This window comes from Echinops telfairi, unplaced genomic scaffold (genome assembly GCF_000313985.2).
Source record: "Echinops telfairi isolate 266 unplaced genomic scaffold, ASM31398v2 ScPeMD7_7462;HRSCAF=8500, whole genome shotgun sequence".
NCBI classification, from domain to species: domain Eukaryota; kingdom Metazoa; phylum Chordata; class Mammalia; order Afrosoricida; family Tenrecidae; genus Echinops; species Echinops telfairi.
This window is the reverse complement of record NW_022111362.1, coordinates 5,290,335-5,305,343: the sequence shown is the minus strand read 5'-3', so window position 1 is coordinate 5,305,343 and position 15,009 is coordinate 5,290,335. Positions and strand designations below refer to the sequence as shown.

The 15,009-nt window shown below is 42.3% G+C and overlaps 1 protein-coding gene and 1 pseudogene across 1 annotated transcript in view; one reads left to right on the top strand and one right to left on the bottom strand.

Moving 5' to 3' along the window:
* The window catches only part of LOC101653328 (adipocyte plasma membrane associated protein), a 50,546-nt gene that overhangs the window by 19,323 nt on the left and 16,214 nt on the right, over positions 1-15,009 (bottom strand). The window contains exons 2-4 of the mRNA XM_004717784.2: positions 8,176-8,292; positions 2,484-2,599; positions 91-183 (exon numbers count right to left, since the gene is read on the bottom strand). Coding sequence (XP_004717841.1) covers positions 91-183; positions 2,484-2,599; positions 8,176-8,292 — 326 coding nt within the window. The remainder of the gene's footprint in view (positions 1-90; positions 184-2,483; positions 2,600-8,175; positions 8,293-15,009) is intronic.
* On the top strand, positions 13,766-14,955 carry LOC105979943 (annotated as a pseudogene).

Here is a 15,009-nt window from a genome sequence, read left to right as displayed (position 1 = left end):
CAGAGGTCTTGTCTGTTCCTAGGGTGCATCTGATAGCTCTCTGCATGACGGAAGGAGACGTTAAGTCATGGGGGCACATTAACAACTTACTGCATGGGCCGGTGCCAAATCGAGCGATTATCTCTACCTCACCATTTTCAAGTTTCACAATCTTGCCATCTGCTGTGCCAGTAAACACGACATCTGTTTAAAAATGAAACCGACAAAAGCATTATAGGGGTAGGCTACAGAACTATAGCACACTGTTCCACAACAGAGGTGGCCTGTTCTTGCTCTTGTCTTCAGAGAAAAATAGCAGTTCTGAGGATAAGTGTTATCTAGAGAAAATAAAACAAAAAACGCCATGGAAGTTCATGGGCTGGGGAATTGGTATAGAGGGCAGGGCCGTACTCAAGAGTATGGTTGCAGTAACTCTAGCGCATGACAGTAAACTAGGGGGACTGTCCATTTTCTAGAGCGAGCAGGGCTCCTGACATGCCACGCCGCCATGTTGGCTGCACATCAGTATCTGCTGCTAATGTTAGTTATACACAAGTAAAAGTCCTTCAAGATAAAATTAAAGCATGATTATTCACCCCATGTGCTATCCTCTGAGGCTAGTATCTCCCCCGCCACTGCCGGAATCACACTACCCACTCACCGTGGCAGTGTCCAAACTAGGCTGGAGCAGCAAGAGAGCCTTAGGAGGCCTGCAGATCACACGCACAGTGAGGTAACCCGGGAAACCCCACAGCGCCTCTCCAAAAGTGCCAACAAGAGGACAAGTCGTTCCCTCAGTGTGGGGAAAGAAAACCACAAGGGCTGGTGAAGAAGTATGAGAAGTCAGGCCAAGTGAGAAAAGAAAAGAACACTCTCTGAGAGGAAAAGAGCATTGGCAACATTTCACTCCTGTAGGTTCCAGTGTTAAAAGTTAATATTTAATTTTATCCAACAAGAAAACATATATATGTGACTTACTAATAGAGTATATATTTCCTTTTAACATAAAATTAAAAGTTCTATTAATAAGCATCCAATATTATGAAACAGAACTCCCTTTTGAAACACAGCCCCTGTGCCAAAAATAAAAATCTACAGAGATACTTCAGATCGTGTGTCAAATAGTAAGCGCTAGGAAGAAGGTGGTCAAATACAGCCAGAGGGGTGACTACTGACCGCCTTTAAAAAGAAATACAGACAGCCCTTAGCTTACAACAGGCTCTGCTCTGACCATTCTGTTTGAAGTTGGTTCTGAAACAAGTCAAATATCTTTTTTGTTTCAGGTTTCATTCTTATTTACTTTTATAAATCTGATCCTGATTAATCTTTGGGGGTTGGAAGCATTACATATAAAATTATAGATCTATTTTATAACTGTGTGTAGTACATATTTCTAAGGATAAGGTACACACACACAGAGAGCCTTAAGTGCGATTAATCATAATTGAATGTCATAAGTCAGAGACCATCTACATAGGAAACTGGATATATATCAATATCACTGATAATTTCAGAATGACGAGGAGCATGTCAAAATAAGCTGCTCATAAATCCCTACACCATTTTAAGTCTGTAAACTTTATTTTTAAATCCTAACCTTCATTCCTATTTTAGCAGGTAAAAAAAATGCCTTGCTGCTCATTGCTAGAGACTCAAACTTTAGAATCAGATCCAATTCTGGTTCTTAGTATGAAGTGTGAAACAGATGGTTAGCCTGAATGTACCCGTAAATGGACCTACCAAAGTGAGCATTACAAACAAACAACAGTGGGAAGGAAGATTGAGGACCATTCATTTCCATTTCAAAATGATATCCATAGAAAGACAAACCACTGTGCAATAATATCCTGATAAACGTTGATAAATCAATTAATAACCATGATGTAGTGGTTACATATTGGGTGAGCTGCAAGGTCAGCAGTTTGGAACTAGCAGTCATTTCCAGGAGAGAGCGGGGCGTTCTACTCCCATAAAGAGTGTCAGTCTCAAAAGCTCACAGGAGCAGTTCTACCCTGCTGTACAGGGCTACTATGCGTTAGCATCTACTCAATGGCAGTGGGTTTGGGTTTGTTGGGTTTTGCTTGTGTTCCGCTTTTTCCATTTCATTTTCATGGGCCCAACAGTTTAAACAGAATGAAGTACTTCAAAACAATATACTCTAAACCGCCGATACTAGAATGGCCCTGCAACTTTGAAGAAGAACACTGAGAATGAACAGGCCAGTGAGAATAATCCTGTGGAACAGTGCGCGTGCTATGAAGCATTCCTGGAGCCAAGAAGGCTATCCAGGCTATGTGAGCAGCCCATGAGGGCTGCTGCTCTTGCTCTTGGTGGGCAGAGGAGATGTCGTTCTGAATATCCTTGTCACTGTTCCTCACTCCTCTGCCCACCAAGAGCAAGAGCAGCAGCCCTCATGGGCTGCTCACATATAACCCACCCTCACAACAACAGACAACCTGACAGACCCCACAGCAGCAGACTTGGAAGGCCCAGGATATACCTACCCCCTATATGTGCAATGGATTCTGGTCCAATAAGTTGATTTTCAAATAATCGTTTGGCCTGTCGTAACTTTGTATTTGGCTCCAGAACACCAACCAATAAAGGAGGTTCTTGAAAGCTGAAAAATAATGTAATTATAGCATTTTATCTATAAAAACACATTACAATATCACCCCTAATTGCTAGAAACACTGAGGTTATGGGGCTGGGGGTGGGGAATAACTGCTCTAGGGCATCAGATACTAGGAACATTTGAGTTATAGTATAAATAGGAAACACAATAAATATGAAAATAGAACTCTGGCTAGCACTGAAACTTGAACCTGATCAGCTTGGAAGGCACTGAGAGCAACAGGGAACCCTAGACTATCCGCACTCCTCTGCCATCCATCTAACATCTTGTAAGGCCTCACAGCAAGCTAAACCACCTACTTTTGTTGTTAAGTGCCTTTGAGTTTGTTATGATTCATAGTGACCTGATGTACAACAGAATGAAACACACTGAGTCCTGAGCCATCCTCATAATCGTTTTTTATGTTTGACACCAGTTGCAGCCACTGTGTCAAATCTGCTCCTCAACTTTACTAACATGCTATCTTTTTTCAAGAACTAGTCTCTGCTGATAACATGTCCACAGTACGTGAGACTAAGTTTCACCATCCTTGCCTCAAAGGAGCACACTGGTTGTACTTCTTCCACGACAGATCTGCTTGTTCCTTCGGTTATCCATGGTACTTCCAATATTATCCACCAGCACCGTCATTCAGATGCATCAATTCTTCTATGGTCTTCTTTACTCGGTGTCCAACGTTCACATGCATATGAAGTGACTGAAACACGCTGGCTTGGATCAGACACACTCTAGAGCAGCGGTTCTCAACCTGTGAGTCGCAACCCCTTTGGGGGGTCGAACGACCCTTTCACAGGGGTCACCCGATTCATAACAGTAGCAAAATTACAGTTATGAAGTAGCAACGAAAATAATGTTATGGTTGGGAGTCACCACAACACAAGTAACTGTACTAAAGGGTTGCAGCATTAGGAAGGTTGAGAACCACTACTCTAGAGTCTTCAAAGTGACATTCTTGCTTTTCAACACTTTAAAGGGATTGTGCAACCTCTGGGCACCCTCCAATTTACACGGCCCTGTACTTCTTTTTCAGAGGCTGCTCTCGTCATCAAGAGCCCTTGTGGCACTGTGGGTTTAGGCACTGGGCTGCTAACCACCGACAAGTGACTCAAACCCATCAGACACTCCACAGCAGGAAAAATGAGGCAGTCTGCTCCCATAAAGATGTACAGCCTTGGAAACCCAATAGAGGGTGGCCTAGAGTCAGAATCAACTTGACAACAATGGGTTTGATTTTGGCCCAGCCATTAACAATCAATTGGAACTCATACCTTGCTCATCTAAAGCCACCAGCTTCTTTTCCCCAAACTCTCAGCTAGGGAGCATTATTCCTGCTTTAGGGGAAGGAAACAATGGTATTGGCTAGCAGCTATCAGGCTCAGCATATGGACAGGCCAGGCAAACTCTGTCTCCACCTGCTTTGTGTAGGCCATCAAGACTTCTGTTTGAAGACAGCCTTCCACAGGGCCCCTTTCCCCTAGGACAAATTTGTCCTGCCCCGCTAAGCTATCCTCCACCACATGTGAACATGTTCCTTCTCCAGGTTCACCCATCAATCCTACTCTAATGCCATCTTCAATTCATGCACATCACTGAACACTGCTCCCACATCCTCAGCTGCCACTCAAGTCCAAGCTACCATCTTCTCCCCTGGATTGCTACAAGGGTCTCCAGCTTCTTCCTGGTACCCTATTGTGTTAGGCAGGGTTCTCTAGAGAAACAAAACCAGGGCACGTATGATTGATAGATAGGGGGATGATAGATGATAGATAGACAGATAGATAGCTAGCTAGATAGATAGATAGATAGATAGATAGATAGATAGATAGATGATAGATAGATAGATAGATAGATAGATAGATAGTCAGACAGACAGACAGACAGATAGATTTATACAGCACAAAGGAGTACAACAGCTAATTAGTCCACACATGAATACAGAGGGTTCAGTTCAACTCACTTCCGTGGAACAGTTAATATACTGCAAGTCCTTTAACTCACGAGGGCTCTGGGTCCAAGGTCAGGGAAGCAGACAGTTGAGTCTTCCCTCAGGCAATGCAGGCAGAGTCCACCCACAGGCAGCAAACAGCAAGATGGGTCACCAACAGTCAACAGCTCAGGAGCTCAGCGAAGCAGGCCAGACAGGATATCAAACTCAAGCTATGCAAGACGACAGGATCCACCAGCCTCAAGCTCAAGTAATGTACACAATAGCAATATGGCAAAGCAGGTCTTGAAGGAACCTCAAGCTCTAGCAACACAATCTACAGGTTGGCTGTCCCACAGGTAGTGTAGCTCACAAGTTGAGGCAGAGAACTAGATAAAACAGCCAAATGCTGGTCCAATCACCAGAGAGCAAGAGAGCGAGGGGCAGGCCTTGCCAAGCCACTTATCTCTTTGCCCTCCAATCAAACTGCGACCTGATAAATCTCATATGTTCCTATTGGTCAGGTTGGCACAACAAACCTACCTATCACACCTACAGTCTAGTCTCAACACAGCAGCAAACAAGAGCCTTTTAAGATATTTTTGGATCATATCACTGCTCAAACTTTGCAATAATTCAAAGTCTTTTCAGGCATCTTATGCCCTGCACAACCATACCCATTCACCTATCTCATCTCTTCTCAGTCTCTCCTTCTAACTTGCTCAAATCCAGCCACGGTTGCCTCTACTTGTTGTTTCTTGATTACACCAACATTCCCAATCTTATGTCCTTTACATTGGCTGTTCCCTTCTGCTGGAAAAAAACTCCTTGTAAGATTGTTTAAAAGTAGGCACTTTGTAGTGTAAATAAAGCAGTCTGAATAGATTAGATAGATAGATAGATAGATAGATAGATAGATAGATAGATAGATAGATAGATAGATAGTAGATAGAGAAAGAGATGAAGTCTTGACATGAGTCTGGAATCCATGTTGAATTTTAAAACCTGCCTCTTCTAACCACAGATCCTCTAACCTTGATGCTGGTCTAACCTTGATGCAGACATAACCATATATCTAAGAAGACATTCCCCCACACCCCCAGGTGTAGGATATATCACAATTTATTCCCAAAGGGTCTTTGTACTATGGTCTAACAGATGCAAAAGGGGATAGACTATACCCAAAGGGTCTTGATACATAACAGAATTGATACATCTTTAAATGAGCTCCTAGAAACACACGATTGAGAAAGAAATATTTATAGGTAACCCCAAAAAGTTGCTCTATTACTGTCTTCTGATCATCCTATAATAAACTGATGAGCACATATGCTTGTAATTATGTACCCTTACCCACTCACGTAATCCCACATATATATGTCCCACCTATCCCTGATGAAAAGGAATCCTGGTAACATATAGGTTACATCTTGAGCTATAACTACAAGGTCAGTGGCTCAAACACACCAGTTGCTGCAAGGAAGAAAGAGGAGGCTATCTGCTCCCGCAATGACTCTCAGAAACCCAGGCAGTTCTACACTGTTGTATAGGGTTGCTATGTTTCAGAATCAACTCAGTAGCAACAAGTATGGCTTTTTTGTTTTGTTTTTGGTAACTCTGATAAATCCTCACTTTTAGATATCCTGCCTTTGACTCCCCTGTCTTTCATAATTTCCTAATTATGATTTTGTAACTTTCAGTTCCTGCATCAACTGTATGAAATTGTATTCTTCCTCATTGTCACTCTGAATTTGGACATCTTTCCATTCTGAACTATTTCTATCCCTAATAAACCTTTCTTGCTCTCACTTTAAGTAGACTCAACAAGTAGAATCCATGCTTGAGAGTCTCTTGGATAATGTTTTCTTTCAGTTCCTATGCAGAGACACATACCTATCTTTCCTTTGAATCTCTACCACTCTTTAGAGATTAAAGTTTTCAGTTACTTAAGCTTCATCTATCCCTCTCCAGTTCAAAACACTCCATCTGCACTATTTCCTCTTCTTCTTCTATCAGGAGAAGTGTCCCTCTTTTCCAGAGTCAACTTGTCCAACTTGTGCTTTGGACCTCCAGCTGGGGACACTATTCCTTCTCCTCTCAGCCAGAGACAAGTAGATTATCCAACAGAGCCCAGATAGTTCCTGAGCAACATCCTTTGCTATGTTGACGGGTAGTAACGGAAGAGAAAGCCCCTCCCCTAAAACATCCTGGAGTCCTGGGCATACTGAACCAGGTCCTTTCTGAGCAGATACTCTATGTCCTCAGACCCACTCAGGAAGAGATACGTGAGTTTCCCCTGGCATACCAGAAACCACAACACTAAAACCCGTTTAACTGTCCACAGACTCTCACATCTTTTTCTAGTCTCAATCTCACACTAATTTTGGTTTACCCTAAATTTTTTCTAATTCTAAATCCAACATAAAGTTGACTCCTATATACAAGAGGGTTCCAAAAAGTTCATGGGGAAAAAGAAATCCCTTTATCTTTTTCTTCTTTTAAATAGCACCATTTATTATTTTTGTAGGTCAAACTTCAAGAAAGTTTGTGTATTCTGATTAGGGTTTCACTCGGCTGCAATATTAGCTAGTCTGGGCTCTCATCTGAAACATGTGGGGAATAATCTTGGTTTATGGGCAGAAGAAAGACCCTCCTCACCATGTTTAGCCATGAAGATGAAGGTGACCATGAGCCCAGGAATGGGAAAAGCCACTAGAAGTTGATCACTAACCCTGGCCAACGGCCAAGAAGGAAATGGATCTCCCTCCTATAGCCACAATCTTCTCATTCAATTTTTACATAACTTTTTGAAGGCCCCTCATATATGTCAATCTAAGGTCAGAACTGTATTCTGTGTCTTTGTATCAGTTGAGTACTTATTTTAAGGATTACTAAGGGTTAAATAGACATTTTTATAAAATTGAATCTGAAATAAAGCCACAATTTTTATTGATTAACATCAAAAAATTGTAAGTTTTAATGGCTCTATAGCTTGGCGTAGTCCTTGTCTCAAGTTCCTACACATTTAAAATGAATTTAACCAAAATGAACCCTGCGCAGCTTCCCTTGACTAGGCACCGTCAAGGGAAACAGGTCTAGTTACAGACTGCACAACCCTTTGGACCCCAGTTCAACATCAGTGTCATAGGTCATCACAACTAAGGAAAGTCTAGGTCTGTACTATTATATTTCTAATTATTACTAATGCAGTTTGTGGGTTCTCTGGGGCTATGCTAATTTTTCAACTTATAAGGGAGGGACTGCATTATTCCATCATGGAATAAACTTTATCTCCATCAAGGAAACTAACTTTGGAAAAATAGAACACTGATCACAGGTATTGAAAAAAATCTTACGTTGATAATTTTAAAATATGACAATGTAACTTCACAATTTATGGGTACTTCGGCATTATAAGTTTTGTTTTTGAAACAATAACAGAGACAACATCACACATATATACTCTGTGTAATATCTAATTCAGTGTGAGAACTAGGATCCTAAAAAAATTCTGAAACTCTATTTCTCTTACCATACCATTAAGGCCAGATGATTTAGTGCCTCTGGCTCCCTAGAGACAATTTCCACTTATGATACTGCCAAGCCGCTCTCTCCAAAAGTTGCTGGGATAGCTCACCTGAAAGGCTGTGGGTTTATTGGAGACTCCAGGAGCAACACGACGCCGAGCACAGGAACGGTGAGGGAAACGGCCAACATCAAGAAAGTTATCCGGAAGACTCTCCCACTAAAGGTGCTGCCAGAAATAAAATACACAGAGGAAATCAGCAAAGACTAAACTGGTAAAAAGCTCATCTGATCTTTTAAGCCTTTTCTGAAATACAACCAGCAGGAGGAAGGTCTCTTGCCTAGTGTCCCCATTGCAAGATCACTGACCTCCATGGCTTATCATTAAACTTCGCTATGTTGGCTAGCACTGGCAAATGTGCTTTTATTAATTTATTTTTTTAAATCTCCTTGCTGCGTGGAACACGCTTATCAGGTTATTTCCCAAGCAGAGTAAACAGGCTGCATCTTAAATCTTCTGGCAGAATTTAAAGAGGGCAAACTAAAAGAACGGATGAACACAAAAGTAGTGGGAGAAGAAAGTCCCAGTAATTTCCTGTCACTGTAAAAGAAATAAATCCATCTACATGAAAGGCAGGGGTCTCATGATTTCCTGGGACACACATTCAAGGCAGCAACACTCAGTACTTACAAGTTCCTGAGAATTTTCAGGTTTCCTTGGCAGGAGAGGTAGCTAGAGAAAAATTCACAAAGCTAAAAGAAGCCGAGCAACTTCCTGAGTTCATAGTTTCCCAATTATTTTGCAGATCACACCTTTAATAACCCAAAAGGAAAATCACCTCTTTTCACCTGTTAAGATGTCAGACAGTTAATGCCAATCACAGAGTTTGTAAAATCACGATTGCAAATCACCACTCTTAAATGCTTGGCAAAATTTGAATCATGGGAACCTTAGGCGAAAGTTTTTGGATAAATGACCAACAGACTGAAATCTTTCTAAATCAGTCCTCACACAGATATAGTACTGATCTGGCAAACAAGCAAAAAATGTAGTCTCTTGCTACTAAATGAACTTCAAAGGATGGTTATTTACTTTCATTAATGGCATTCTGATTTACTACACATTTGACACTATGATTAAATTAAAGAAAATAAAATCATAAGCTCTTAAGATGAGAAATCTTTTTCTATCAAAAGGGGGAAAAAAGTGGACTTAAATCAATCAAGACCAACATTTAATAAAATCAAGTGAAGAGAAATGGTTTGTTTTGTGTTTGATAGAAGGCTAGCCCCTTCTACAATTTCAATGTGTCAACCCTGCTTCACGGAAGCCTTGGCAAAGTGGTTTCGAGTTGGGCAATTAACCACAAGGTCAGCAGCTTAAAACCACCATCCACCGGTCAGGAGAAAGACTGGGCTTTGTATTCCAGTAAAGAGTTGGCAGTCTCAGAAACTCACGGAGGCAGTCTACCCTGTCCCATAGGGTTGCTACGAGTCGGAATCAACTTGATGGCAGTGAGTGAGCCCTGGTCTGAGTTCAAGGTAGAAAATGAAGAACCACATGCCATTCCTAGCTCCCAACAACCAGCCACAGGATTTCTGGCAAATCGCTTCACCTCAGAATTTCTTATAATACCTGTTTACATAGCCAGTTTCCCCTTCACATTGCCCCAAACCCATAGCACTACCAGGGTTCCCTTTATAGAACATAGCAATAAACAGAGAAAACACAATAACACTAACTACTCTCTATTATTTCAGTATAAATATGCATTCTTCACAGGCAGTGACAAGCACAATGAAGAAAAAAAGAAAGTAGAGTGATGTGGGGACAGCCACACACATGAGCAGAGACTTCAATGTATTTAGGGAGAAATCAAATATTTGAGTGAGGAGCAACTCCGTGACGAACAAACTCCCCCCTAAGAAGTTCTATTAACAGTCCCTATTTCTAAGCCTTGACCATATCAAGGCACTGAGGCAGAGTGAAGGGAGAGGGCTAGGGCTAGAGTAGCCCAGGCTGGTGGCCAGGAGAGACCCAGAATGAACTGAATGCTGGGAAGTATGGGCAAAGCGGCCAATCTCCCAAGTTCCTAAACTTATGGAGCTCTAACTTCTTGGGACACCTCGCAGATACGTTCTGAGAAATGTGCTTTCCTCCTTTACCACTGCACAGCCTGGCTCTGCCCTCCAGATAAGCAAAGGTTTGTCCTCTCCCGCAGTATCCCCCAAACTGATCCCCAGTCACACCACTGCTCAAGTTTCCTCTCCATTCAAAACACTACAGTCCTAACAGCTCCTTCATGAAGGGGCTTGCATTCTCTCTCACAGTGTTTCAAAGTTTGTCAAACTCCCCCATAAAACATGACACTCAGAACTCAGTCAAACTGTAGTATAAATCTTAAGCTGCCATTTCATTGCCAAAACTGAAAAATATGTTTTCATATAAGTCTAGATTTCCAGTCTCTTGAAAAAGTGGGATCTCTAGCCCTACAAGATCCCAGCGCCACCACACAATGCCCCTGCCTTCTGTACTTCTCCACATCCCCTAAGGATGTGTGGAGCAGTATAAAAGCCAAACAAAGCGATGTGGGTGCATGTAGAAGGTCAGGGCCCAGAACCCGAAGAGCGTTCAGTCCCCTGACCCTTTCCCTGGACATTCCCCTAGGACAGGGGTGTCAAACTCAATTAAAACGCGGGTCATTTGGTGTAACAGGCAAGATTCACATGGGCCACATCACATTTACAAATGTTGTTAAATTTATATTTTGAAGTTAGGATTCAGGAATATGGATAGGATAATTAAAACATTATTAATTGCTTTTATTTTAACATTTATTTTATTTTATGTATTTCTAAAACTAAAATAATTCTTTTTTACCTAAAACTTGCCAGCGCTTTCCTCCTACTAGTTTTCACTTACCTTTTATGTTGTGACTGGAAATATAACAAAGTAACTAATAAAAAACACAAAATGTTGGACAGCTGACAAATGTGATACACAATTGTAATGGCTTCCCTCTAAAAAGGTTAATGAATGCTGCCGCTAGGTATGATTCATAACAGTACAACCCAGAGTGGTCTTTTTAACCTTTTCGCTATTGGGATCTGTTTACATTATGTGACACTGACAGTGGCAGACATATCGCTTCCAAACATCGCCGGGTTCATACACGTCCACAGGCCGCCAGGAAAGGCACTGGGCCACGTGTATACTCGTCTTCAGTAGTTCAAGGGTTAACGAGGGAATTGTGTGTATGGTCTTACCTCTATCTCCCTTAAGCGCTACTGTCTTCATAACAATTTTTCCTATTTTCATTTTATTTCAGCGCATCATGAGCCACAAAAAAATTACCTTGGGGGCCGCCAGTTTGACACCCCTGCCCTAGGAGAATGGAGGGCATCAGAGTCTGACTGCCAGTGCAGAGTTTCAAGTGTCTATATTCATACCCTGAGCACCACACTTATTTTAGCACAGCCCAAGTCATACTTGAAGTTAACTGCATTTCTCCAGCCAGTTTTCCACATCTGCCTCGCCCTGAGGAGCCCTGGTCGTGCACTGGGTTATATGTTGGGCTGCCAACTGCAAGGTCAGCAGTTTGAGGGCAGCCTCTGTGGGAGAAAGGTGAGGCTTTCTGCTCCCATAAAGATTTACAGCGTCAGGAAGTTCAGGATCAAAAATGCTGTCTTGATACACAGACCCTCTACAACAATCATGAGAAAACCGACACAAAAGTAAAAACAGATGGTTACAATCTTGAAAGAGGGGATAAAAACTAAGTGAGCCAAATTTTCCACACACCAGAGATTGAGAGTGTGGGTAGAGAAGGGGGAGGAAAAACTGGATCCCCTCTCATGGATCCCAGTTCATGTGGCCCACATGCCACCACCACCACCCGCTTCGCCCACCCCACCCCATCCCCGCCAGACCTGCACTAGCCCTTCACGTGGCCTGCATAAGACTTCCATGTGGCACCTGGAGACCCCCAGCTTCAGCCCCTGAAGCACGCAGTTCACCCCAGCCTTTGTGCTCCCATACCTGCACTCTCACCAATCCTGCTACAAACACCCCCACAACTCTCTACAACTGAAAAGAGAGCCCAGGCACAGAGATAGAAAAGGATGCAGAAATATGTGCACGCGCGCGCGCACACACACACACACACACACACTATATCCATTTTCTTTTCTTTTGCTATTATTTTATTTTCCCTTTTCCTTCTTTTCTCAAATTTTTTATTACTGTCTTTTTTCTCTCTTCCCCCTCCGCCCCTTTCTTTCCTCTTTTTGTCTTGTGGTTTCTATTATTCCTTTCCCATACCACCCAACAGAGCCAACTATCGATCAGCACATATCCCCACCTCCTTCCCACCCCTAAAAGTTGGGTCAAGATGTTGTGGAGGTCGCACTAAAGCTCCGTATTCATGAAGAAACAAGAAAGAAGATAGGCACAAACAAGTAAATAGTACCTAGATCCAAAAGAATTCTCTGAAAAAGAAGGCTTCTGGAGCAACCATTAAGAAACCAGGAGAATGATGTTCAAGTTCTTTCAAGAGATGGAGAAAGAAATTGAGCGAGCTATAAGAAAATTAGAAACCTTACAAAAACAACAACAAAACAAAAGCAAACAGAAGTAATCAAATTTCAGAAGATTAATACTTAGATAACAAAATTAAATAACACTTTAAAACAACCAAGTAATAGAATTGAAGCAACAGAAAGCTGAATTAGTGAGCTTTGAGCAAAAGTCTCAACTCCAGCCTATGAGAAGAACAATCAATAAAAGAACAAAAAAGTCTGAAGAAAGTCCAAGAATTATGTGCTAAACTTTCAAAAGGAACAACTTATGTCTTCCTAGGATCCTCAGAAAGGATGAAACCATTCCAGAGAACAGTGTATCAGAAATACTGGAAGAAAGCTTCCTTCGCAACATGGAAGAGGAGAGAAGAACTAGTCAGGAAATGGAAAGGATCCCAAGAAGGATAGACCCTAAAAGAACATCACTGTGACATATTGTAGTCAAAATTTTAAATATTAAGGACAAGGGAAGAATCCTGAAAGCAAGTGGGGGGAGGGTGTCATAGTCACATACAAAGGAAAACCAGGAAGAATAACATAGTTTTCAGTAGTAACCGTGCAGGCAGTAAGACAATAGAATGCCACTTACCAAACCCTCAACTCTGAAAGGGAGGAAGACTCTTTACTTCGGTAAAGAGTCAGTCTCAGAAACCCGCAAGGTGGTAGCTCTACCCTGACCTACAGGGTCACTATGAAATAGAATAAACATGACAGCAATGAGCTTGGTGTCTTGAAGGAAACAAATTGCCAACAAAGACTCTTATGTCCAGAAAAATCATACTTTAAGTGGGAGAGACATAAAGGGTATTTTCAGAACATGAGAAATTAAATAAATTTATAAAAACAAAAACCAACTTTCAAAAAATATTAAGGGGAGCAGACTGGGCAGAAAATCAGCAACAGCAGGTATTAACCTGAGATCAACATACAAGATATCACCACCAAACATATGAAGAGATGTTTTCGATCACTAGCCATCCAGGAGATCAAATCAAAGCAATCATGATGAGATACCACCTTATACCACACTGACAATCAAGTGTAAAAGAAAAACAGAAAATACCAAATGGTAGAGAGGCTGCAAAGATAATGGGACTCTGATATACTGCTGGTGGAACTAAAACATGTGCAACCACTGGAAAGTGACATGGGGAAAACTTTCCACAGGAGAGGCGGCAGAGCGCAGAACTGCGCAAGGTGACCAGCTCCTTCCCAAGCCCCCACCCTGGCTGGGTCCGCTCAACACTTGTAGAAAATAGTGAAAGAAACCACGGACTATGATGTTTTGGGGGTCAAACCTAGCGCCACCCAAGAAGAGCTGAAAAAAGCTTACAGGAAACTGGCTTTGAAGTACCATCCTGATAAGAATCCAAATGTAGACGAGAAGTTTAAACAGATTTCTCAAGCATATGAAGTGCTTTCTGATGCCAAAGGAGGCGAGCAGGCCATCGAGATGGGTGGAGCAGGCGGTGGTTTTGGTTCACCGACGGACATCTTTGATATGTTCTTTGGAGGAAGGAGAAGGAAAAACATGGTGCATCAACTCTCAGTAACATTAAACAACGTGTATACTGGAGCAATAAAACTAGCTCTGCAAAAGAATGTGATTTGTGACAAACGTGAAGGCCGAGGTGGTAAGAAAGGGGCAGTAGAGTGCTGTCCTAACTGCCGGGGTCTGGCCTGCAAATGCAAATCCATCAGACAGGGCCAGGAATGGCGCAGCACATTCAATCTGTGGCTGGAGTGCAGGGCCATGGGGAACGGATCAGCCCTACAGATAGATGTAAATGTTGCAACAGAAGGAAAATCGTTCGTGAGGAGAAGATTCTAGAAGTTCATATTGACAAAGGCATGACAGATGGCCAGAAGATAACATTCCGTGGTGAAGTTGGCCCAAGAGCCTGGCCTGGAGCCAGGAGATATTATTATTGTTTTAGATCAGAAGTACCATGCTGTTTTTACCGGACAAGGAGAAGACCTTGTCATGTGTACGGATATGCAGCTGGCTGAAGCATTGAGTGGCTTCCAAAAGCCAACATCTACTCTTGACAACCGACCCACGGTCATCACTTCTCCTCGTCAGACTGTGAAGCATGAAGATGTTAAATGTGCGGCTCTCTCTCTCCTGATAAAAACTCTCTGCGGGAAAAACTCCTGCCTGAGCGGCAGGAAGTAGAAGAGACTGCTGAAATGGATCAAGTGGAACTGGTGGACCTTGATCCCAAGCAGGAAAGACGGCGCCATTACAATGGGGAAGCATATGAGGATGATGACCACCACCCAAGAGAGGGGAGTCCAGTGTCAGACCTCTTAATGGGGGCCAGTAAATATCGCTCACTGCTGGCATTTTATATGCAGTAGTGAATAA